Source organism: Pantherophis guttatus, chromosome 7 (genome assembly GCF_059756535.1).
Source record: "Pantherophis guttatus breed Tessera chromosome 7, ASM5975653v1, whole genome shotgun sequence".
Classification (NCBI taxonomy): Eukaryota; Metazoa; Chordata; class Lepidosauria; order Squamata; family Colubridae; genus Pantherophis; species Pantherophis guttatus.
Genome location: NC_142069.1, coordinates 18,157,755 through 18,183,948, shown reverse-complemented (window position 1 = coordinate 18,183,948; position 26,194 = coordinate 18,157,755). Strand labels below are relative to the sequence as shown.

General features: G+C 42.2%; 1 protein-coding gene and 1 long non-coding RNA gene across 2 annotated transcripts in view; both read left to right on the top strand.

Annotated features, from left to right (window-relative positions):
* The window catches only part of OVCH1 (ovochymase 1), a 54,555-nt gene extending 37,719 nt beyond the window's left edge, over window positions 1-16,836 (top strand). Inside the window, exons 19-26 of the mRNA XM_087873505.1 lie at window positions 57-211; window positions 1,414-1,567; window positions 3,656-3,757; window positions 6,153-6,291; window positions 7,811-7,950; window positions 9,442-9,576; window positions 14,972-15,196; window positions 16,544-16,836. Coding sequence (XP_087729631.1) covers window positions 57-211; window positions 1,414-1,567; window positions 3,656-3,757; window positions 6,153-6,291; window positions 7,811-7,950; window positions 9,442-9,576; window positions 14,972-15,196; window positions 16,544-16,836 — 1,343 coding nt within the window. The remainder of the gene's footprint in view (window positions 1-56; window positions 212-1,413; window positions 1,568-3,655; window positions 3,758-6,152; window positions 6,292-7,810; window positions 7,951-9,441; window positions 9,577-14,971; window positions 15,197-16,543) is intronic.
* A 5,826-nt stretch (window positions 16,837-22,662) lies between these two features.
* On the top strand, window positions 22,663-25,209 carry LOC148112775 (uncharacterized). Its single transcript, XR_015728851.1, has 3 exons — window positions 22,663-22,752; window positions 23,950-24,083; window positions 25,051-25,209. It is a non-coding gene; the product is annotated as an uncharacterized LOC148112775 (long non-coding RNA).
* Window positions 25,210-26,194: the final 985 nt, after the last annotated feature.

The window sequence follows — 26,194 nt, the reverse complement described above, 5'->3', positions numbered from 1 at the left end:
TAAAATAAATAAATAAAAAATGCATTACTCTGAAATATTCTTCTACTGCTTTATAGTTGGAGGCCTTGCTACCCGTCTACAGCAAATGCATGTCCCACTGGTGCCCAATGACCTCTGTGAGCAAAACTACTACTTCCATCACCCTGGAGGGATCACACCTCAGATGCTCTGTGCTGGTTTTGCATCTTTGGAAGGCCATGATTCCTGCCAGGTATTCAAGAGAGCAGACAAGAAAAACATAGACTGCAGTACAGAAGGGCAGGGGTGGGCTTCAAAAATTTTAGCAAGGGGTTTTCTGCCCGGTTGCTGGGTGGGTGTGGACATGGTGGGCGTGGCCTAATTGGCCTCCACCATGGCAGGGTATGTGTGTTTTTGCTCTCCCTGGGCTCTGGAGGCTTTCCTCGAGCGCTTTCCTAAGTGTGTTAGAAGAAATATCCTTCTGGGTTCAGCTCCAAGTGTGGAAAAAAAACACTGGAAACATGGAGACTGCTTGGAAAGATGGTTTAATGGTGGACAGGATCACATGGTTTGAGTTCCTAAACAGAAAAGCGACGAGATGCTGCGAGTCCCCTAGGTTTTATGCCCTCTCTGGCTTTGAGCTTCCTGGGGCCCAGAAAGAGTATCCTGATTGGTTGTCAGACTCCCAGGGGGTGGGGGTCTTAGCTAGCCTTGCTGGCTGATGTAATCTTCCCAGGTGCTATGTGGTGAGTTTCTGTTGCTAGATGGGTCCTATTGTGTTAATTTCTGTTACTAGATGGGTCCTATTGTGTTGCAGATGATGGTCCATTGACAAAGATGGGAGGGAACTGAGTTTCTGCCTCTGGCCCATTGACAGAGGGTGGGGGGGGGGGCAAAAAGGTGGGAGCTGCTTCGTCTTTAAAACATGCTGCTCCATTTCTCATCCAGGGAAACATAATATTCTGCCTTTTTAATATTTCCTAAAATATTTCATTCTTCTAGGAAAGGGGTGGGTGCTAACTTCCTACAAGTGTTTTGGGTTTTTTTGTTTCCTTTTTGGGCTGTTTGATTGTCTCTTTTGAGTGGCATGTAGATCAAGGAACCATCGAGAACAACACTGATAGGGCAAGCCATTAGTATATAAAAATAAGAGCAAATCTCACTCCATTCCAGCACTGATGATGTTATCTAGTTTTGTAATGAAACATCTTCAAGAAAACCACCAAGCTCAGAGAGCATCTCTACTGCTGCTGAAAGCCATAACTCTGTTACACAGATCTCACAGCCATTCTCTCTACTGCCCTTACTGCAACTCAGCTTATAAAATTCCATGCCTGCATGGAAAAATTATGGATTTTTAGACATGTGCATTAGAAATATAAATATAAAGCAGCGTCTGTATGTTCTTTCTATACATTTTGCAAACTGTGTGCGTTTGTGTGCATGTTTTTTCAGGGGGATTCAGGTCTGCTGGTTTGCCAAAATGAAAACAAGCCATTTATACTCCATGGACTTGCTAGCTGGGGTGTGGGCTGTGCCCAGCCTAAGAGACCAGGTGTTTATTCAAGAGTGAGTGCCTTTTTTGACTGGATTGTATCTGTAATGAAAGGTAAGCATAGTCCTACTTCTTGCCCATGGTCTCTCTTTGGTTCTAAATTTATTTGTTTGTTTGTTTGTTTTGTCAAGCATATATAAGATAACAGGTAAAAGTATAAATATAATTTGAATACATGAAAAGAGTAAGTAAAAAGGAATATTAGGACAGGGACGGTAGGCACCAGAGGTGAGTTTCAGCAGGTTCTGACCAGTTCTGGAGAACCGGTAGTGGAAATTTTGAATAGTTCGGAGAACCAGTAGTAAAAATTCTGACTGGCCCCGCCCCCATCTATTGTCTGCCTCCCAAGTCCCAGCTGATTGAGAGGAAATGGAGATTTTACAGTAACCTTCCCCTGGAGTGGGGTGGGAATGGAGATTTTACAGTATCCTTCCCCTGTCATGCCCACCAAGTCACGCCCACCAAGCCACATCATGCCCACCAAGCCACATCCACGGAACCGGTAGTAAAAATTTTTGAAATCCACCACTGGTAGGCACACTGGTGCTCCTATGCACGCCCCTTACAGACCTTTTAGGAATGGGGTGAGGGCAACAGTAGACAGTCTTAGGTTAAAGTTTTGGAGGTTTTGGGATGAAACCACAGAATCAGGTAGTGCATTCCAGGCATTGACCACTCTGTTACTGAAGTCATATTTTCTGCAGTTGAGTTTGGAGCGGTTTACTTTAAGTTTGTATCTATTATTTGCTAAACATTACTGCCTTCTGATATTTGAGAGGCATCGTCTGCTTGGATTTAGAGCAGGGTTCCCAAATTGTGAGGTATACTTTCCGTGAGGAGGTGCAGGTAGACTCCAGAGGAGGCTTGAAGATTTTTCTTTTTTATGCCTTTGCTAAAAAATAAAGTTTCATTGTATTGTTTTCATTGTTCGTTTATCTTCATTTTGGTCTTTGTATTATTAGGGGAGGTAGGCACATAAAGATTAAACTAAAGGAAGTTCTGATGGCAAAAAGTTAGATTCGAGCGAAACAAACAACATTGGAATGTATTTTCCAATTCCTTAGAATGTCAGATTTTTTTGCTAGAACTTAAGTTAGCACCAGTTTACTGTAAAATTGGCACAGTAGTTGTAAGATTAGCACAAACCTGTGAAAAATGTAGTTTAGTTTAGTTTAGTTTATTTGATTTGTATACCGCCCTACTCCCGAAGGACTCAGGGCGGTGAACAGCCAAGCAATAAAATACATAAATACACAAAATTTAAAACCAGATAAAATCAAATTAAATCATTTTGGCCCAGACAGATTAAAACACCCCAATAATTTAAAAACAGATTAAAATTTACATATTAAAAGAGGGAGGAGATTAGGCCAAGCCCGCTTGATGGAATAAAAAGGTCTTTAGAGCGCGGCGGAAGGTGCGCAGATCCGGGATCCTCCGTATCTCTGGGGGGAGCTCATTCCAGACGGTAGGTGCCCCCACAGAGAAGGCTCTCCCCCTAGGGGCCGCCAGCCGACACTGTTTGGCTGACGGCACCCGGAGGAGTCCCTCTCTATGAGAGCGTACTGGCCAGTGGGAGGCTATTGGTGGTAGTAGGCTTCAGTATAATCCTAGGAAAGTAGCTTTGATTGTTCGATTTCCGTATTTTAGCATATTTTTACCCCTCTCAGCTAAAAGGCCTAGTAGAACAATTGGTGTAGATCAGTAATCAGTACAAACAAGCAGTCCTAAGAGATTTGTTAGTAGAAAAGATATGTAATCAAAAGGAAGAAGGATGAGATAATCAGGAAAACAAGCCAAGTTGGATCCCTCTATTTAAACATTATTTTAACTTTGTACAGTATGCTTACACCTCATTGGGGTTAGCGTAGCTAATTTTATTTTATAGAAGTTGTGGGGGCTCCATTGCTGTAGGATTTCAAGAAAAGATTGTGCAGCCACAATCTTGGGCTGTTGTTTAACCCTGGGCTGAGGGTTGGACTAGAAGACCTCTAAGGTCCATTCCAGCCCCATGATTGTATTATTTTTTCAATAGCTCTTATTGCTCACTCTCTCTCTCTCCCCCCTCTCTTTCTCCCCTCCCCCCTCCCTCCCTCTCCCTCTCCCCCTTCCTCTCCCTTTCCCCCTCCCTCCTCACAATAGAGAAGGGACCAGCAGAGATGCCAATCAGTAACATTGGTCTTGAAACCTTAGTACGGTCCTTGGAGTCACCTATGAACCTTCTACAAGCCGTTGATGGACAAGGTACATAACATCAACAAGCCTGATAGCATCCTTTGCCTTATTGTAGTACATTTTAATAGTGTTGCTATTCTAATTTCTAAAAAGCTGCGCTAACTATTCTGTTAATTACCATATTAATGTATTTGGAAAGTGTCACACAGGCAAAGGCTAAGTAGTTATGGATATTTCCTGATTGCCACGTATAACATCACTACTTGGAGAGCTGCTTTGACGGACAATTGTTTTCTGGGTGAAATTCAGAATGATGTTTGTCAGCGTTAAGTTCCTTCCTGGCTCAGGACTTGGTATCTGCAGATTACCTGGTCACAACAATGACTCTCTCTCTACCTGATAAGATCTGGTTGAGTGGACTCCATTTCTTTGCCCTGGAAATGTCATCTAGAGCAGTGGTCACCAACCAATGCTCCGCGGACCACTGGTAGTCCGTGAGAAAATTATGGTGGTCCGCAGAAACATTATTTGCATTTTTTATATTGCACTAAATACTATTTAAATTTCTAGACAATTCATATTAGTGAATTAGTGAATTAGTGAATCCGCAGGATTTAAAATTATGAGTTTAATGGTCCCTAAGCTCCAAAAGGTTGATGACCCCTGATCTAGAGGAACTATGGAAGGTGCTCCTTCTATACCCAGATGGCTTTGATTCCATCAGGATTTAGGAAGTCCATCAAATTCTGGGAAGGGATTTGTGAACAGAAGGATGTGGATCTGATTGTGGAATTTCTTGGTTTAATTGATTTAATTGATTAATGTTCTGGTGCTTTACATGGGACAGATAAGCTGTTACTATTGATCATCTTTTTCAATTCGTTCAATTTGTATATTTTGGGCTTGACACCACTCAGAGTTGTTTGTGAGTACTAAATTAGTTGTAGAATAGAATCCAAGAAAATGTGATTCTACTGAATCCAGGCAGCATGGATGTCCTAGGACCGTGACGATGAACCTATGGCACATGTGCCACAGGTGGCACGTGGAGCCATATTGGTGGGCATGCAAGCTCAGCTCCAGTGTGCATGCGCGCGCCGGCCAGCTGATTTTCGGGCCTTCTGGGCCACCCGGAAATAGGGAAACAGGCTGTTTCCTGCCTCCCGAGGGCCTGGGGTGGGTGGGGAAGGCCTGTTTTTTGCTCTCCCCAGGCTCCAGAGCCTCTCTAGGAGCCTGGGGAGGGTGAAAATGGCCTTGCCGACCCCCCCGAGGTCGGAAATGGCCCATTTGCCAACTTCTGGTGGGACCGGAATTTGGCAAACGGGCTGTTTTCAGCCTCTGGAGGGCCTCCAGGGGGATGGGGAAGGCCGTTTTCACCCTCCCCAGGCTCCTAGAGAGGCTCTGGAGCCTGGGGAGAGCAAAAAACGGGCCTACCAGGCCCACCATGCCAAAAGCAGTCACGCGGGGGGGTGTCACGTGTGCATGCCCAGGAGGTGGGGCACACATGCGCGTGACACCCACCCCCTCGCAGTCCCCCCACTTTTGACACGCGATGGCAAAAAGGTTAGCCATCACTGTCGTAGGAATTTCTCATTGGGAATTGTTGATGCTGAACTACAATGAGGGCAGGTTCTTTAGGGGAAACTATGAGAGCCATACTGATATAAAAGCAGCCTAAATGTGAAGGTAGATGCATCATTTTTCTGCCATAGATTTTTAAATGACATGACAGAAATTGAGTACTATTGAGCTGGATCAGAGACACTCCTGTTGCTATTTTTCCAATCAGAACTTTTCCTATATCTCTGTTGCCTCCATGCTTTATGACCATTTATGTGACTTTATTCCTTGCAGGATGCCCATCAGAATTCATTCTGGATAAACCCAGGGGATTTATCTCCTCCCTTTGTTCCTCTGCAGATTACATTGGAGATATACAGTGTTGGTGGATGCTTCAAGTTTCCCCAGGAGGAATAGCAAACCTTGTCCGGAATAATCTATTATCTTTGCCTAGGCATATATTTTGCATGTGTATTTAAAATAATTACCCTGTAACAGGGGTGAAATCCAGCAGGTTCTGACAGGTTCTGGAGAACCTGTCAGAAAAAATTTAGCAGAAATTTTGAGCAGTTCGGAGAACCGGCAAATACCACCTCTGGCTGGCCCCAGAGTGGGGTGGGAATGGAGATTTTGCAATATCCTTCCCCCAGAAGTGGTGAGGGAATGGGGATTTTGCAGTATCCTTCCCCTGCCACACCCACCAAGTCACGCCCACAGAACTGGTAGTAAAAAAAATTGGATTTCACCACTGCCCTATAAATATGCTTTTGGTACCATTTAAATTATGAAATGATTTCATTTTAACAGTTCTCTTGGAGTCATTTACAAAACAAATGGGGGGGGGATATTGTAAGTGCTGAAGGGCCATCTACAGCATTTGCTGCTTCCTTCCTTCCTGTTGTAGGATCTAAGATAGGAAGTATCCTCAAAGAATCCAATGACTTGAGCCAGCAATTGTCCTCTTGCAAAGATGCGATCCTTACAGCCCGGGAAGGAATAATCCAGACTCCGGGTTTTCCTAATGGGTCTCCCAATGCCACCAGGTAGAGTTATGTCTTTCTTTCTGACCTGTAGAAATAAGATTCTGTTGAGGGATCCATTGTGTATGTGACAGGATTGTCCAAATGAATACTCCCCAAATAAGTTGGTCTTTAGTTCCCCTCATCCGGATTGCTTTGTGCTCATTTGCACCATCACTTTTCCACTCAAATAAATGACTCATGGTGATTACACTATTACTAATTAGGCTTAGCCTTGTGCAGCTCTTTAATGAGTTAAGAAATACTTACTTCCGACTCTGTTTTTCCCTTTTGCTTTACAGTTCATGACAATATAATTTAATCTTTATTGTTGCAATATTGGGGGTGGATTCAGAACAACAGAATAACAGATTTGGATGGGACCATGGAGGTCTTCTAGTCCAACCATCTGCTCAAGCAGGAGACCCTATACCAGTGATGGCTAATCTTTTTGCCATCGTGTGCCAAAAGTGGGGGGGAATGCGGGGGAGGGGGTTTACGCATGTGTGTCCCCCACCCCCGGGCATGCGCCTCCCCGGGCATGTGCAACCCCCACGTGACCGTTTTTGGCATGGTGGGCCTGGTAGGCCCGTTTTTTTGCTCTCCCCAAGCTCTAGAGCCTCTCTAGTGGCCTGGGGAGGGCGAAAACAGCCTTCCCCATCCCCCGGAGGCCCTCCAGAGGCTGAAAACAGCCCATTTGCCAAATTACAGTCCCACCGGAAGTTGGCAAATGGACCGTTTCCGGCCTCTGGGGAGGTGGGGAAGGCCATTTTCGCCCTTCCCAGGCTCCTAGAGAGGCTCTGGAGCCTGGGGAGAACAAAAAACAGGCCTTCCCCACCCACCCCCAGGTCCTCTGGAGGCAGGAAACAGCCTGTTTCCCTATTTCTGGGTGGCCCAGAAGGCTGAAAAATCAGCTGGCCAGTGCGCACATGAACGCTGGAGCTGAGCTTGTGGGCTCACCAATATGGCTCTGCGTGCCACCTATGGCACATGTGCCATAGGTTCCCCATCACGGCCCTATACTATTCCAGACAGCTATCTGTCCAATCTCTTCTTAAAAACCTCCAGTGATGGAGCACCCACAATTTCTGTCTCTGAATCATTTATTACTCCCTAGATCTTGTCAGACTTATTAAACCAACTTGGAAAGGTTTATCTGTCTTCATGGTAGTATGATGGTTAATTCACATGTCAGGGTTAAACGACAGTTCTTCATTCAGATGATATGAAAAACTATGGTTTATATCTTATCTTCTCCAATATGGGACTTCCAGATGTTGTTCTTCAGTGCCAGAATCATCTAGTTAAAAGCAAATGCTATAAATTCTGGGCATGGAAGCCAGTCATTTTTAGGGCTTTGAGTGGGAAGCTGTTTTATTAGGAGGTTGTGAAAGGATACCACTTTTTATCACCCCCGTTCAACCACCTCTCGATGCAAAGAAGTGTTGAACGGGCAGCTTTGTTATAGAAAAAGAAGGAAAAGAGAGAAAAATGGTCCAGTGCTTAGGTCTAAAACTTTCCTATTATTGATTTATCGCTCCAGTTGCCACTGGAAGATTGTTGCCCCATTAAATGCCATCATTCGACTGGATTTCCTGGATTTTGTGCTTGAGAATTCCCTTCCCAAATGTCATGGCGGACTTATACTGTGTGAAGGATTTGGACCTACAAGAGAGATGCTTGGTGAGAGATTTACATTACAGTAGATTCCTCTGTTGCTTTTGATGCAGAAACTATTCATGATAATGTATGATAATGTCCTCAGCAGTGGTGGGTTCTAACCGGTGTTACCACCGGTTCGCTTCACGCATGCGCTTTGCGCGCGATCGCAAAGCCTTTTCCAAATGCTAAAGGAAATTGAGTCTGGCCTCCCAGTGTACACTTGTTTTGAGAGTGCGGGCTGAAGGATAAAGGGGTGAGGTGAGCTTCAAACAATATACTTGGTATTTGTCTCTCCAGCCACTAGATGGGGCTAGAGAGTAACAACAGTATATAAAAGATATATGCTGGGGCATGACACAGATGTTCTGGTCATCATTCAAGGAAACTATCATAGGTGTGTCCAATGTCTTGTTCCATTTGTTTCATGGACTTCACACAACTTTGGTTGTGCGACCCTGGGACACTGCAACTGTCATAAATAGGAACCAGTTGCCAAGCATTTAAATTTTTATCATGTGACCATGGGGATGCTGCAATGGTCATAAGTGTGAACAATTGTCATAAGTCAGTATTTTCAGGGCCGTTGTAACTTCAAACAGTCAGTAAATGAATAGTTGTAAGGCGAGGACTACCTATAGATGTCTAGTGGGCATTGTCCTTGAAATCATTCCATAAGGCAGAAAATGCAGGTCTTTTTCATAGGGCATCTGTGGACAAATTAATTAGCGGTGATTAATTGTAAAATTGTGATGCTCTTCATTGTAAACATTTTATTTCTTCTTTTTTTATGCAATCTACTTGAATATGTCTATTGTTCTACTATTTTTATAAGTTTCATTGAGAATTGGATGTTTACATTGCTTTAGATTTTGCGAATGTTAAATCATCTTTGATTGTAATGATATGTAAATATATAAAATAAATAAGTATTGCTTGCGGCTTTTGAAGGTTCCCTTGCTTTCTCATAGGGTTTGTTAGAGATCATGAAAAGCTAGTCTTTGAGAAGGAATAAAAGGAGCCTGAGTGGCGTAGGAGGCTAATGCCTCCTAAGGCAGCATTTAACATCCAGCTGCCTGCAATTACTGCGAGTTCAATTCTCCTCAGGCTCAAGGTCGACTCAGCCTTCCATCCTTTCTAAGGTGGGTAAATTGAGGACCCAGTTTGTGGGGGCAATAAGCTGACTTTGTATAAATATACAAAAGTATGAAAGCTATTGCTTAACGCATTGTAAGCCGCCCTGAGTCTCCAGAGAAGGGTGGCATATAAATCAAATTAAAAAAAAAAAATGAAAACTGAATGAGTGAGAATTGTTCTATTATGCATAAGGAAAGACATAAGGGTGAATGTAAAACCAACAGGGAATTAATTTATTAATAATATTTGGAAAACTGAATTCTGATTAAATGAGTGTAAGCAATGCGAATGAATAAAATCTTTAAAATGCAAAAAAAAAAAAAAGTGAAAACTGAAGAGGCAGAATGGTCAAATTTCTTTTTTATGTATGTCTGAAAGGTAACTTCTGTAATGAAACTCCACATTATCCAGTAAAGTCACACACCTCCGTGATGATGCTGAACTTCACTTCTGGCCCAGATACAAATATGAAAGGTTTCACTCTTGTCTACAAAATCCAAGAAACAGAGTCAAGTAAGTAGAAGGCTTTGCCGGACTTTGGAGAAAAGGGATAGGTGCAAAATAAATAAAATAAAATAAAATAAAATAAAATAAAATAATAAAATAAAATAAAATAAAATAAAATAAAATAAAATAAAACAAAATAAAATAAAATAAATAAAATAAAATAAAACAAAACAAAACAAAACAAAACAAAACAAAAAAATAAAATAAAATAAAATAAAATAATAAAATAAAATAATAAAATAAAATAAAATAAAATAAAATAAAATAAAATAAAATAATAAAATAAAATAAAATAAAATAAAATAAAATAAAATAGGCCCAAAATAGAAGATGCATATTTTCTTCTTGATGGGGAATGGAATTCAGATTCGAATGACCTGCTGTAATCATTCAGTGACCTATTTGTAGCTAGGTTCCCATCTGAAGTAAATGAAATAACATAAACAGTATATCAACCCAGAACCAAAAAGAAAGCTGTCCAGAAATTTCTGCATGATTTATTGCTCTGGCTATATTCCATCCCATCAATGGTCTTGGAGTATGCAAGGTTTTCGATTGTAGTTTTTACTGGCTTCTAATGATCACGGAAAACTGGAGAAACATCTAAAACATCTGGAGGAAACTAGCTTGAGGGATATCTAAAGATAAAAATAAAGGTTTCCCTTGTCCAGTCGTGTCCGATTCTAGGAGGCGGTGCTCATCTCCATTTCTTTGTTCTTAACTTTAGTTTTCTTAGTTAACAGTAACAGAGTTGGAAGGGACCTTGGAGGTCATCTAGTCCAACCCCCTGCTCACACAGGAGACCTAAACTAGGGATTCGAACCGCCAACCTTTCTGATCGACAAGCTCAGCGTCTTAGCCTTTTTTCTGTTCTTGCACTTCTTGATTTTTTTTAATTTTTTCTTTTGATTTGTCTTTTATTGTATGGAAATTATTAATAAGTATAAATAAATAATAAAACGGGAGTAAATTTTAATAGTGATACGTATATCTCTACTTGCTGAACCATCAACTACCTTTGTGTTAGCTCAGAAATATAAAGATGTATCATGCTATTCCTTTTTTTTTCTTTTTCCATTGAGGTCCTGTACAAGGTAAAGATCTTCGAAAAGGTACGACAGCTGTGTTTTTGTATGAAAAATGTACTAAAGTAGGAAGGAATAGGTAGGGAATCAAACCATCAACATGTAGATAATTTTCTAGGTAGCCTGAACCAAGCATGTTAACTTTATGTTTTATCGACAAAGAAATAAAGGGAGAAATAAAGTGAAGGGCTCTGGATTGGGGCTGAAAAGCGGAAATTATGGGGCGGAGCTGTATGCTTCGTCCAGTGGTGGGTTCCTCCCGGTTTGGCCCAGTTCGGCCATGCCGGTAGCGGTGACGATATGACGTCACCGAACCGGTTCTCTTTGTACCGGAGCTGGGCCCTCCCACCTCCCCCCGGCATTATTCTTACCTTTTATTTGGCCCCACCCCCAATTTTTCGCTGCCTCCCGAGTCTCAGCTGATTGGCTGGAAGGAAAAAAACTGTTTAAAATCTTGCCCCGGGGCTTCAAAGGGCCGCCCTACAGATGATCAGTGTTAAAAGGCAGTCTGGTGGTAGACCAGTGCGCTCGAAAAACAAATGGGTAGACAGGGATGCTCGAAAAACAAATGAGTAGACCAGGATGCTCCAAGAACAAATGGGTAGACCAGGACGCTCCAAGAACAAATGGGTAGACCAGGATGCTCCAAGAACAAATGGGTAGACCAGGACGCTCAAAAAACAAATGGGTAGACCAGGATGCTCCAAGAACAAATGGGTAGACCAGGACGCTCCAAAAACAAATGGGTAGACTGGGACGCTCCAAAAACAAATGGGTAGACAGGGATGCTCGAAAAACAAATGAGTAGACCAGGACGCTCCAAGAACAAATGGGTAGACCAGGACGCTCAAAAACAAATGGGTAGACCAGGACGCTCCAAGAACAAATGGGTAGACCAGGACGCTCCAAGAACAAATGGGTAGACCAGGACGCTCCAAGAACAAATGGGTAGACCAGGACGCTCAAAAAACAAATGGGTAGACTGGGACGCTCCAAGAACAAACGGGTAGACAGGGATGCTCGAAAAACAAATGGGTAGACTGGGACGCTCCAAAAACAAATGGGTAGACTGGGACGCTCGAAAAACAAATGGGTAGACAGGGACACTCGAAAAACAAATGGGTAGACTGGGACGCTCAAAAAACAAATGGATAGACTGGGACGCTCCAAAAACAAATGGGTAGACAGGGATGCTCGAAAAACAAATGGGTAGACCAGGACGCTCCAAGAACAAATGGGTAGACCAGGACGCTCCAAGAACAAATGGGTAGACCAGGACGCTCAAAAACAAATGGGTAGACCAGGACGCTCCAAGAACAAATGGGTAGACCAGGACGCTCCAAGAACAAATGGGTAGACCAGGACGCTCAAAAAACAAATGGGTAGACTGGGACGCTCCAAGAACAAACGGGTAGACAGGGATGCTCGAAAAACAAATGGGTAGACTGGGACGCTCCAAAAACAAATGGGTAGACTGGGACGCTCGAAAAACAAATGGGTAGACAGGGACGCTCGAAAAACAAATGGGTAGACTGGGACGCTCAAAAAACAAATGGATAGACTGGGACGCTCCAAAAACAAATGGGTAGACAGGGATGCTCGAAAAACAAATGGGTAGACCAGGACGCTCCAAGAACAAATGGGTAGACCAGGACGCTCAAAAAACAAATGGGTAGACTGGGACGCTCCAAGAACAAATGGGTAGACAGGGATGCTCGAAAAACAAATGGGTAGACTGGGACGCTCCAAAAACAAATGGATAGACTGGGACGCTCCAAAAACAAATGGGTAGACAGGGATGCTCGAAAAACAAATGGGTAGACTGGGACGCTCAAAAAACAAATGGGTATACTGGGACGCTCCAAAAACAAATGGGTAGACAGGGATGCTCGAAAAACAAATGGGTAGACCAGGACGCTCCAAGAACAAATGGGTAGACCAGGACGCTCCAAAAACAAATGGGTAGACAGGGATGCTCGAAAAACAAATGGGTAGACCAGGACGCTCCAAGAACAAATGGGTAGACCAGGACGCTCAAAAAACAAATGGGTAGACTGGGACGCTCCAAGAACAAATGGGTAGACAGGGATGCTCGAAAAACAAATGGGTAGACTGGGACGCTCCAAAAACAAATGGATAGACTGGGACGCTCCAAAAACAAATGGGTAGACAGGGATGCTCGAAAAACAAATGGGTAGACTGGGACGCTCAAAAAACAAATGGGTATACTGGGACGCTCCAAAAACAAATGGGTAGACAGGGATGCTCGAAAAACAAATGGGTAGACCAGGACGCTCCAAGAACAAATGGGTAGACCAGGACGCTCCAAAAACAAATGGGTAGACAGGGATGCTCGAAAAACAAATGGGTAGACCAGGACGCTCCAAGAACAAATGGGTAGACCAGGACGCTCCAAGAACAAATGGGTAGACCAGGACGCTCAAAAAACAAATGGGTAGACCAGGACGCTCCAAAAACAAATGGGTAGACCGGGACGCTCGAAAAACAAATGGGTAGACAGGGATGCTCGAAAAACAAATGGGTAGACTGGGACGCTCAAAAAACAAATGGGTAGACAGGGATGCTCGAAAAACAAATGGGTAGACCAGGACGCTCCAACAACAAATGGGTAGACCAGGACGCTTAAAAAACAAATGGGTAGACCGGTACAGCTCTACAAGCAGTTAAAAGCCTGGTAGACCAATACCTCTGCTAAATCCTAAAGAATTGTCACATGACCATCAAACCACGCCCACAAAATAAGCCACGCCCACAGAACCGGTAGTAAAAAAAATTAGAATCCACCCCTGGCTCCGTCCCATAATTGGGTAGACCAGGTAGCCCTGATAGACTGGTTCCACCAGAGGGAAAAAAAAACCCCCTTGAACCAAGCATGTTTTCCCAGTAGAAATATCAACATTTAATGCAAGCACAGTCTTGTGCTGTGTTGGATGGAAGACAGTGCATGTGTGTACTAACATTTATTGATATCTTATTTATTGATCGATCCATTTTTTTTTTTTACATCTGCCAATCTATCCAGGAGGCTCCAGAAGGTGAACGAAATAAAAAGGAAGAATTCCATTAATCCAACCAATCAAATAAAATTGTACTAGAGCCCAGTAAAATCACAAAACCCCTAATCACACCTATCCATGTCAGACTCACCATGCCGGAGCTTCCATGATTACAATCCCTGAGTCACAGCCTGGTGAAAGACCAATTGGACTGTTTGTTCTTCTGGGGTATACTGGTTTCTAGGGCAGGTGGTCTAATAGACACAGCATGATGTCTTGTGCTGCAGCTGAAAAAGGTCCAGTTCCAAGAATGTATTGTTTTTTAAAAATACACTTTTAAATACTCTTTCTACAATCTATTGAAACTCCAGTTCTCAGCATTCTAGAACAGCGGTCACCAACTGGTGGTCCATGGACCATGGGTGGTCTGCGAGAAAATTTTGGTGGTCCACAGAAAAAATTATTTGCATTTTTAATATTGCACTAAATCAGGGGTCCTCAAACTATGGCCCCTGGGACGGATACGTGCAATGAACGTTTGTGTTACTGCAGAGAGTCTCCCCCTTCAAGGTCTTTATGTGTGGGTTGGAGGGGGGCAGAAATTCCGACTTGGGGTCTGCTTTGGCCTCCTGGTATGGGGCTTGGGGTGAAGGCTGGAGGGAAGTGCCACTGGTGGCGAAGAGCCAGAGGGCCTTGTTCCAGTGGGACTGCATCATGGCCTGGAACTGGTTGACATCTCAGCCCGCCGAGCCTCCAGGCGCTGGTACCTGGCCTTGCACTCCCGCAGGTCTTCCCTCTACTTGGAAAGCCTATGCTCGTAGTCCTCAGTGAGGTGCTTCTGCTAAGCCTCCTTCTCGGTCAGATCCAACTTGAACTGAGTTGTTTTGTCAACTCTTTCTCGTGGTGGCTGCTTAGTTCCAACAACTGCTTCCTGTTGGGGCCATAAGGAGCCCGGGCGGGGAGGTGAGGAGTTGGCCACGCCCACCCAGTCAGATGACCACCTAGCCACACCCACCCAACCAGTCATTAGGCAGATCATATTAGTGGTCCATGGGATTTAAAATTATGAACTTAGTGGTCCCTGAGGTCCGAAAGGTTGGTGACCCCTGTTCTAGAAGCTTCAACCTGTTGGGTAGAAACTTTGTGAATTGCGGTATAAACTCATCGGCCAGATGTCAAGTTAATGAAGGCTGGTCTGAATAATAGAGAGGCTGGTTTGTTTTGTTTGTTTTGTATTTTATAATGGGCAAAATAAAAATTCCAGAAATAAAAGAAGTCTTGTTTTCCCCTTTCTTTAAGGGTGTCCAGTCTTGGATTTGATCCCAGTCGGGTTTACAGAAATAGTTTCTCCAAATTATCCAGACACCTATCCTAATTTACTAAACTGCGCTTGGACAATCTATTCCGCTTCAGGAAGCAAACTAAAAACAGTGATACGAGATGTTGTTATTGAGGATGCTAAAGACTGCATTTGGGACTCCCTGAGCTTTTATGATGGACCAGATCAACATTCACAATTGCTTGGTGCGTTGTCCTCTGTTTTTTAGTTCATAGCCCTAAATATTGTTGCTTTTCCTGACTGTGGACCGGAATTACCAAACTGATGATTAAGCCCAGATGGTTGGCAAGTCTACAAATAGCGAAGAAATTGTATTTTTTGTTTGATTAGGCTTAGAAACGCATCAGAGATTTTACGAATGGAGCTGTAGACTATTAACTGCTGCCTTTCCCTCTATGAATATTTATGCGTTTTAGCCAATTCTTGTTGAAAGTCTGATCGTTCAGTGTAGACGGTGGTGGTCTCAGAGAGAGACAGCATACGGGAGGTTGGCATTGTACCTCTGGGTCCTCATACCAAGTTCCTTGATGGGCAGCTCAAGCAATTTTCCTCCAGGTCAGCTACTCAAAAGTTGTAATTGCAAAATATCTGCTTCGTGAATTGAGGCTGCTTATCCATTTATAAAGGCTCCCAGCAAGTCCCATCTCTTAAAGCTGCAGATCTTCCCTTGGCCAGAAAGTCCCATTGTATCATGGAGTCCTTTGTCCAGACTAAGCCTCATTCAGACTAACTGCCTTTTGTTTTCTTCAATGTGACCAATGCAGCATGACAAGGGCAGGCAGGGAGCTGACCAAAGGCTTATTGTGATGTCCCCTTAGCAATAGCACTTAGACTTATATACCGCTTCTTAGTGCTTTACAGCTCTCTCTAAGCGGTTTACAGAGTCAGTATATTGTCCCCAACAATCTGGGTCCTCATTTTACCCACCTCGGAAGGATGGAAGGCTGAGTCAACCTTGAGCCTGGTGAAATTCAATCTGCCAAATTGCTGGTAGCCGGTGATCGGCAGAAGTAGCCTGCAGTACTGCACTCTAACCACTGCGCCACCGCGGTTCTTGTTGGGACAAGCAGTGAAAACGGAGGTTATAATTGTGTGATCAGGACAATCATCACAAGAGTAGGAGTTGCTCTGATGAGCATTTTGGGGGTAGTAACACTGACCATGTGGAAGTGCCTTCGGTCTGGTGCAGCAGCTAAGAGACTGATTTATGAAATGTCCAGGGTTGAAGTCCAACTCTCTATCCTTGCAGCTTATTGTGGGATATTGAGCAATTACAGTCTCTTAGCCCAATCCATCTCACAGGGTTGCTTCTCAGTACTTAAATACTTAGAAGATAAGCACTATCTATTCTATGCCATCTGGAGTTCCTGCAGGAAAGGCAGAAAATAAATCTTGAAAATAAATAGTCGGATAAATCATAAGTGGGGAGATGGCTCAGGTAGGCAGCAGGAATTCCCCCTATGTTTTCTGGCTCTTTCCCAACCATTTTGAAACCTTTTGGCATATCCTCTTCTTTGTCTTATGGTTTGCAGGAACACTGTGTGGCCACAAAAGGAACTTTCGACTGTTTTCGAGCAGCAGCTACTTGACAGTGCATTTCCAAACAGATGGCTCGGTTGGGGCCAAGGGCTTCAAGATCAGTTTTGGAGAGATGAATCAAGGATCAGTTCTGAGAAGCAAGAATGGGATCATAGAACTCAACAGTCCATGTAATTTTAAGCTGGAGGAGGGTGATGGAGTATGGGGGTGTGAGTCTGTTTTTTTCCTAGACTGTAGGCTTCCCGACAGACCTTCCAATTATGGTATTTTTCTCCTATTCATTTAAAAGGTTTATTGGTCATCTTTTATGATACATCAGAAAACTCAATCTGTTTTACAAATAAAACAGAAATCCAGCATTGGAACAAGCAAACGGGAAGAGACACATTTTGAAAGTGCATTTAGAAGCCTGTACAGTATGCATAGGTCTATAGATTTCTGGCCAAGTGGCCTCCTATAAAGAGACGTCTTGGAAAAATTGAGCAATAAATTACTGTACACTTGTTTTGATGTTCTCTGTGGAGGGGGTATGTTTTTTTTTTTTTTAATACCTTTGAGTCAGTCTTGACTCCTGGCAACTGCCTGGACAAATCTGTGCGGGTTTTTTTGGCAGCATTTCTAGATGTGGTTTGCCATTGCCTCCTTCCTAGGGCTGAGGGAAAGGGACTGGCCCAAGATTACCCAGATGGCTTCATGCCTAAAATGGAACTAGAACTTACAATCACTTGGTTTTTATAGTAGTCTGGTGCCTTAACCATTATATCAAACTGTCTCTCTTTGATTTGTTGCATAAATAGACTTTATTTTGGTAAAGTCTCTGAGATTGGCTGCTTGATTAGACATAACCGAATTGCAGGCCTTCACACCTTCATTTGCATGGTATGGCTGCCATCTTCACTTTTTGAATTTCTCCTGCAGACATTCCTAATATGTTGAGCTCTTAAACATTTCCATGTTTTCATATGAGAACATCAACTGTGGCTTTGGTGATATGTTTAAAAATTTAACTTTAACTGGCAGGTGTTGGAGGTAATTACTGTTAAGCAGGGGTGGGCTTCTGGGGGTTCGCAAGGGTTCGGGAGAACCTCTAGCTAAGATTCTGTGCAGTTCGGAGAACCCCCAAATCCCACTCCTGGCTTGCCCGGCCCACCCCGCCCCTCCCAGGAGTCCCTACACAGCCCGTTTTGGATGCAGGTAAGTGCAGGGCGCGCACGGAGGCTCGGGGAGGGCGAAAAACGGGCTTTCCAGAAGTTCAGCAAGGCTGGAAATGGGCCTGTTTCTGGCCTCCAGAGCAGTGGTGAAATCCAAATTTCTGTTCTGTTCTGTGGGTGTGGCTTGGTGGGCGTGGCAGGGCAAGGATACTGCAAAATCCCCATTTCCTCCCCACTCCTGGGAGAAGGATATTGCAAAATCTCCATTCCCACCCCATCCTGGGGCCAGCCAGAGGTGGTATTTGCCAGTTCTCCGAACTACTCAAAATTTCCGCTACCGGTTCTCCGAACTACTCAAAATTTCCGCTACTGGTTCTCCGAACTACTCAATATTTCCGCTACTGGTTCTCCAGAACCTGTCAGAACCTGCTGGATTTCACCCCTGCTCCAGAGCCTGGGGAGATCGTTTTTGCCCTCCCGGAGGTTCAAGGAAACACTACAGAGACCAGGGAGGGCAATCCCCCGGCCGTGGTGCAGGAGGCCGACTAGGCCACGCCCACCATGGCCACGCTCACCCAGCAACTGGCCAGAGAACCCCTTGCTAAAATTTTTGATGCCCACCCTTGCTGTTAAGTGAAATACTTTGCTAAAATAGGAGTGACCAATAATATTAATAGCCTAACAATAATAATGTGAACTTTTAGCTGAAGCCTGTTTTTCCTCTTGTAGATTCGCCTGATAAACAAATCGCTACTGAAGAAAGTAAATAATATCCCATAAATGCATATTATTGTAAGCTTGGGAGTTGGACGGGGGAAAGTTTAGTCATCCAAATTTGGTCAGGCATACATGTTATTAATTAAGGTGGAGGTGATATGTTGGGAATGAAACAGCAATTATTTCTCAATATATATCTGAATGGGATATTACTCAGTACAATTCTACTTGTTTGCCGTTTCTCTCAGCAAATTTAATGCTTAATGTGAAAAAGAAAAGATGGTAATTGGAAAGGGGCTTAAAGCAGACATAGTAAAGGTGTTGCAAGTTTTGCACAAGTATTGCTTGAATGCTAGAATATATACTACACAATTAATAGTGGACCTTCCTTCTGGCACTAGGGAAATGTGGAATTCCAGTGGAAGATCTATTTTCTGTGGAGGCAATGCCCACAAACACCTCACTGGAAGGACAGAGCAAATTAGAACTGTTTAGTGGCAATCTAGCATCTCCAGCATCTTGGCCATGGCTTGTGAGCCTACAGTTTGAAAACAAACACTTTTGTGTAGGAATTTTGATTGAGAAAACTTGGGTTCTGACTGCTGGACATTGTAATGTAAGGTAAGCAAATATACTGGGATTATTTCTCAAAAGATTGTATCCCCGCCTAGGATACAACCCTTGGCTGAGGGATGTTTGTTGCATTCTCAGAATGAAACCGAAGTATATTTCATGGGAATTATCCTTGAAAAATTTGGAAAATTTGATATAGGTTGCTATGGGCCCAGAATGTGCAAAAAAAAAAAAAAAAAAGGACTTTGCTGAATTTTAATTTTCTAACATCATGTTTCCTGCATCAATGCAGCACTTTGCATTTTTTGTAAGAAGTTCATTGTACAAGTAGAACTTGATTTACAATCATAATTGAGTACTAAGTGATTGTAAGACACGAAGGCCATTAAGTGGATCATCACATGACTGTGTTTAAGTGGATCATCACATGACTGTGTCTGATTTTATGACCTTTTTTTGCAGCAATCTTTAAGAGAACATCACGCTTATTAAGCAAACACCATAGTTGTTAAGTGAACCCATTGTTTACTGGCTTGTTTTTGGCTGAGAACTGATTTCCAGCAAAAATGTCATAAATCCTTGGCCACGTGACTGTGGGACACTTGAAACTCTGTGAATTCAGGCCAGTTGCTGAGTATCCAAAATGCAATCATGCGATTGCCGGCGGAGTTGCCATAAGTTTGAACAGTCGCTAAATGACGGGTTGTAAGTCTAGGACTACATGTAGTTCATATATACTTTTTTATATATTATTCAGATATACATTTTTCCTAAATGGACCCACTTTATGCAAATTGTTTCGCCTATAATTTTTTACTATCTTTTACTATCGATTTGTCTATCTTTACTATCGATAGACAAACATTTTGAGTAGCAAACTGAAATGCAATATAGCAGATATAGTATTGCTATATAACAGGTGTTCCAGGTGTTGCTAAACTACAGTTCCCAGTATTCCTCTGTATTGTTCATATTAGAAGTTGTAATTCAGCAACTTCCAGTGCACAGATCCATGAAATGCACATTGGATATATTTTCTTTAAATCATCTACTCAATAGATTTTTACTCCAGCCATAGATGTTCCAATTATTATTGATTTTGTAAACTAACCATACAAATTTGCTAATTACAATATATTGTAGAATCCCTCAAGAGTATCAAAAGGCTGTATTATTTCTTTATTTTGTCAAATTTATATCTTACTCTCTTCCAGGGGCTCAAGATTGTCTTCATATTGTCTTTGTATGCAGTGGACATTGTTAGTTTATAGTTCTTTTCCCATAACTGTTGCCATCTATCGAGCTCAATTGAGTATCTGCAATTTTTTGCCCAAGCAATCATTGTTTCCTTTACTTGTTCTTCTTCTAATTCCATACTAAGTAGAAAATTATAAAAGTTTTTGATTATTTTATCCTCTGTTCCCGTGAGTATCGAAAATTCAGTTGGAAGGGGAAGTAATTAAAAAAAAATTAGACTGTGCAGAAATGAATAGATTAACCTTGATGATTAAAGAGAGAGAAGAGACGGAATATTTTAAGATATGGGGGAAATTTTATGATTGGTTAGAAAAGAGAAATAGATAAAATTTTTGATAACGAAATAGAATATTATATTAAATGTATTGTACTTGCGGGGAAATATTGTAATAGAGAAATGGAAGAAATGAAGATAGGAGGAGTAATCAAAAAGAAGTTACTAAAGAAACACCAAGATGACACACGGAAGGATTGATGTATTTGTGTTTGTTTGTGTAAAAAAATAAATATATATATATATATAAAAAAGATTATCTTCATATCAAAAACAGGGAGTTTCTTTACTTAGTTCTTTATTTATTCAGACTTTTACGTAATATGGGAGAAATGGTATAATTGGATTGAAGATAGAAAAAGGGGAAATAACAGATAGTAGATTTTGTAAAATTATATAGAGTATAGGAGAACATTAGTGTGATGATATGTAAATGGTCACAGTCATGCACAAGAGTTGAATAAGAATTGTTTAATTGTCAAAACCCAATAAAACTCAAATGGAAAAAAAACAAAAAACAAAAAGAGGGAATTGGGGTTGTGAGTTTCTGGAGTTGGATCCAAGTCTCAGTGTGTAGATAATGTGCAACATTGCTCTTTGCAAAAAAAGAAACATGCTATTGCCATGATTAAATTGTGCATATGGTGAACTCGGAATGTTGTTCTTTTAGCACTCAAACAGACAAAGCTGTCCTAGGGATCACTAACCTGCTTCCTGGTACAGAAGGTGGCACTCAGATCTCAGTGAAAGCTGTCTACTTTCATACCAACTTCAGCGGTTTGCCACCCACCAATGACATTAGTCTGTTAGAACTGGAGATCCCCATTCAGACAGGTACTATAATGGGGGAAATAACTTTCTTGGTTCAAGACCTTTATCTACAATGTCAATGCAAAGACGTTTGAGCTGAAAAGCAGTTGAACCAGAGTTGCTAGATTAAAGAAATTTTATGGGCCAGAAAGCAAGCCAAAGCTCTTGTAACAATGACTTGTTGAAAGTACTAAAATAGTCATTGAGCCCCATTGATTTGTACCTTCTGTGAACTGACTTCAGTAAAAAAGACTTGTGTGTAAATGGACAAGAAAGGGCTCTCTAGGCTGTACAGACACTGTTTTACAGCTGATTCATCCTATCAGACTGAAGTAGTCCAGTGTTTGTCATGTGTGAATCTATTGCTATCTGCATAAATAGGAGGATATCTCCTCCTATGATTGTGATCAGACAGTATAAAGCAGGGGTCAGCAACTTGCAGCTCTGGAGCCGCATGTGGCTCTTTCACCCCTCTGCTGCGGCTCCCTGTCACTCAAAATATGTGTCACAACCACCAATGTGTGTCACCCGCCGGCACACAATTTTTTGAGCTTTTCAATCCCCGGTAGGCAACCATGGATAAATCCAAGAAAAGAAAAGTTTCAGAAGAAAACAGAATGTTTAATTCAACTACATATGCTAGTTTTGTGGCCGCTCAAGAAATAGTCAGGCACGGGAAGGGTTTTGTGGCTCCCGGTGTTTTCTTTTCTGTGGGAAATGGGTCCAAATGGCTCTTTGAGTGTTTAAGGTTGCAGACCCCTGGTATAAAGGAATTTAGAAAATTAGGAGGAAAGCAAAAGAAGAATGAGATGTTGGGGAACGGCAGAAAAGATTACATGGTCCCCAGAAAGAGGAAAGCATGGGAAACAAACTCAAAATAGCAATATCAATAGCACTTAGGCTTATATACGGCTTCACAGTGCGTTTAAACCGCTCTCTAAGCAGTTTAGAAAGTCAGCATATTGCCCCCAACAATCTGGGTCCACATTTTACTGACTTCAGAAGGATGAATCAACCTTGAGCTGGTGAGAATTGAACTGCTGTTAGTCGGCAGAATTAGTCTGCATTCTAACCACTGCGCCACCATGGCTCAAAATAACCCTGGCTTGATTTTATTAATTTAAGATGAAGCAAAGGGGAATTGGGACAAGCTCTCAAGACTTTGTTGTTTTAATTTACATCAATAAAGAGCTTTCTTGGAATCCCTGCTGTAACTGTTTTTTAATCTGGCCTACTTTGAAGGGATGATATCAATTTTAAGATTTCTGAATACCTTTCCTAGCATATACCATAACCCAGTTATGCTTTATTTCCTCTTTTTTTTTTTCAGGAGACACCATAGGACTTACCTGTCTGCCAGAACAGGAGGAGAAAATAGCCACTGATGCCAAGTGCTGGACTGCAGGATGGAACATAACAGGTGAGGGTGATTGGTACTATCTAGCCAGTGTTGTATTTCTGAAAGGACACATTTATGAAAAATGGCTTTGCATTGCCACAAATGAGAGTTAAAACAAAATACTGCAGTATGGGAAGCTGGCATTTGGGATTCCTACAAGTTGGTTCTGTATTGTCTTTTTAATTCTCCTTCTCCCTCCTCTTCCTCCATGGTCTGCACCACCGTATCCACTCTGATCTAACCCTAACTTTAGTGGGTTTCATTTACCTTTGCTACCAGTTCGCAAATGTGAACGCATGTGCCATGACTGCGCATGCGCTTCTGCGCATGTGCAGAGCGTCCGTGATGACGTCCAGGAGGGTGGGCAGAGCTATCTGCCGCCGCTACTGATTCACCCGAACCGGGTAGAACCGGTAAAAATCCACCACTGGACTCTAACCTTTGTCCTTCAGCTCTTCCAATGGCGCCCCCATCGCCACTATAACTGAGCCCATCCACCTTTCAACTACTATTCATCTTTTTGTTCTCTCTCCTGCCATTTTCCCCAGCATCAGAGTTTTCTCCAGAGAACTAAGTTCCAGGTGGGTTAGCACTTAAACAAAGTCCTTTTGTCCCTCAAGAAAAAAAACTTAATTTTTTCTACTACATCAGCTGGAACACCTTGAGCATTTTAGATCTCATTTTGATGCTACAAGCACCGGTATGTGAAGTCTGCACATCACAAATCAAGGATTGTGTAAGGGATCATTTCAGGCCATCAGCAAGAGAAAGATCTTTTTTCTCTGTAACTTATTATTTGGGAGAGAGCTAAATTACAGAGAGAAAAAGAGGAGGTCAAAGAGGAAAGAAGAAAGGATGGTTAGTTACCCATCTACTCCTTTTTAAAATTCCATCTACAGGTTCTCCTAGGGGAATAACTTCTCAGTAGAAAAAAATTGAGGGACTCCCCTCCCCGACTCCTAAATAACCTCACCAAAAAAACCCACGAGGTATAGAAATGGGTTCATCTAAGCTTTCCGTAAGGATTATTTTCTTTGAACATGCATTTAGAATCTTTTCTTTTTTTTTTTGGCTTGGTGACTCATATTCTTATTTTCACTGGCAGAAAGTTATACCTGGGCTGTCGGGAACTATTTGATGAAAACAACTTAATAACTCTTTTTCCACAGTTGCATGTATCAAATAATATTTGTCTGGTATTGCTTGTTTTCCAAATAGAGGGTTGGTTTTCCAGAAGGCTGCAGCAAACACAAATATCACTCCTCACAAATGATGCCTGTACCAGATACTGGGGTGAAGACATTAAAAACGCTAATATATGTGGAAGTGCTACGGGGACAACTTCATGTGCTGTACGTAACGGGTGTGGGATATTGTCATTAAACGGGAGAAGTGTAATCTTGCATTTGGGACCAGTTAACTGAAGAGGCGTCAATCATACTGAAATTTCTAATGTGATCAGTAAGATTATCCAATAAAAAGACGGGCAATGTGATCCCAAGACTGTATTTGACCCCAGAAAGCTTTCTGGCTGGACTGCCATAAAACAGCATTGCAGTTGTAGAGAATCGGGAGAGCAGTTCCTTGCCATTTTGAAGGAAGGAAGATTCAGAATGTGCTTCTTCAGAAACAAACAAAATTGCCTATGGGTATGAAACGGTCCTGCTTATTTGGAATTATTGTCCCCAAATGGTGCAAGAACTTCAGATGGGTGTTGAAAATACGAAGCCATAAATCAGAAATAGACAATCTGTTGCCTTCCAGATGTTTTGGATGGCAACTGTCAGCAGCGATAAAGAAAGCTGCAGTTAAAATATTGGGAGGGTATCATTGATTGTTGCATTTCTTGTGCCATAGGTAATCTATAACCCTATAGAACAGGGGTGTCAAACTCGATTTCATTGAGGGCCACATCAGGGTTGTAGTTGACCTCGGGGGGCCAGAGTAGGTATGGCCAGAGTGGGCATGGTAGGCTCGATGTCACTTGTGTCAGGGGCGCCTGTGGTGGCCTGAGCACTCTGCCAGTGAAAACGGGCTCCCGAGCTCCATTTTCAGCTGCGACAACCTCCTGCAACCATCTGCCAGCAAAAACGGAGCTCCATTTTCGCTGGCAGAGGCACCGCAGCCCGGTCCTTTGCTCTTCCCAGGGCTGCCCTGCTGGCCAGATCTCAGCATCCCACGGGCCGGATCTGCCCCCCCCCCCCCGGGCCTTGAGTTTGACAACCCTGCTATAGAATGATGGGCTGCTTTTAAGATATGTATTGTGGCTGAAAATGCTTACTATTTTGCATCCTATTCATTCTGTCCTTCCGTTTACAGCAAGACTTGGGGGGACCTCTCATATGCAAGATTGAAGGACGCTATAAGCTTGTTGGTCTTGTGAGCTGGGGTAGTGTCCATTGTGAACCAGAGTCTCCAACAGTCTACACGCAAATCTCTGCTTACAGAAATTGGATTTCAGCAGTGATTAATGGAAAATTGTGAAAAACGAACTTAAAAAAGCACAACTGTAATACATGTTGTGCTTCAGAAGGGCTAATTTTTCAAGTGTTGCCAAATCTTCATGTATTTTCTCAGAATCAGTTCTGGAGAAGCTAATGCCATCTTGCTATTGAAAGTATGATGCCCGGGTTTGCATATCTTTAAGTAGAAAAACACATATGGTTTCTGAAATCCTCTGAATGTCCAGATACAGATGTCCTTCTAATATGTTTCCTAATAATTGTATATTAAAAATATTATAATATTAAAAGAATCAAGGAACACATGTAAAACATGGATTCTTGAATTTTTGAAACTCTTTACTGAAGAAAGCATTTATATTTTCTCCTGTGCAAGAAAGTAACATGTGCATGTTTCTGCGTTCCCCTCATGTTGTATCTGTATGTACTTGTATGCAATGGGAAGCATAGGGTCACCTGCTTATGTGCTTTGTATCATGCAATCAGGAATCAGCAGGCAACATCTGGATTTATATCTATTGCTTATGGTACTTCTGACATAATTATTTTTAAAATCTGTATTAATTTTAACTTTATCTAACTAGAGAAAACCAGGGCATCCAAACCTCAGTTTGTGCTTTTCTAATTCTAAAATTCTTTCGTTTCTCAGTAGCATCCACTCTTTCATCCAGACTAAACAGGTGGCTACAAAATATAGCTTTAAATCAGGCAATCCCAGTCTTTCTCGATGCTTTGCATCTTGGAGAATATTATATTCCCTGATTTACTACCACAATAGGGACCAGAATTTCCATTGCTAACACAATACAGGTTCCTTTCCAATTTTGATAACTGCCCTGATTTGTTTTGCTTGACATAGAAATGTATATGATAAATACATTCTGGTTAAGAGATCTGCTGACGGGTATTATAACTTTCCCCCCAAACATATAGGTAGAGCTGTGGTAGTGCCATGGTATCAGTGTCAGTCAGCAGAATCAGTATTACAAGCTAATTCTGCT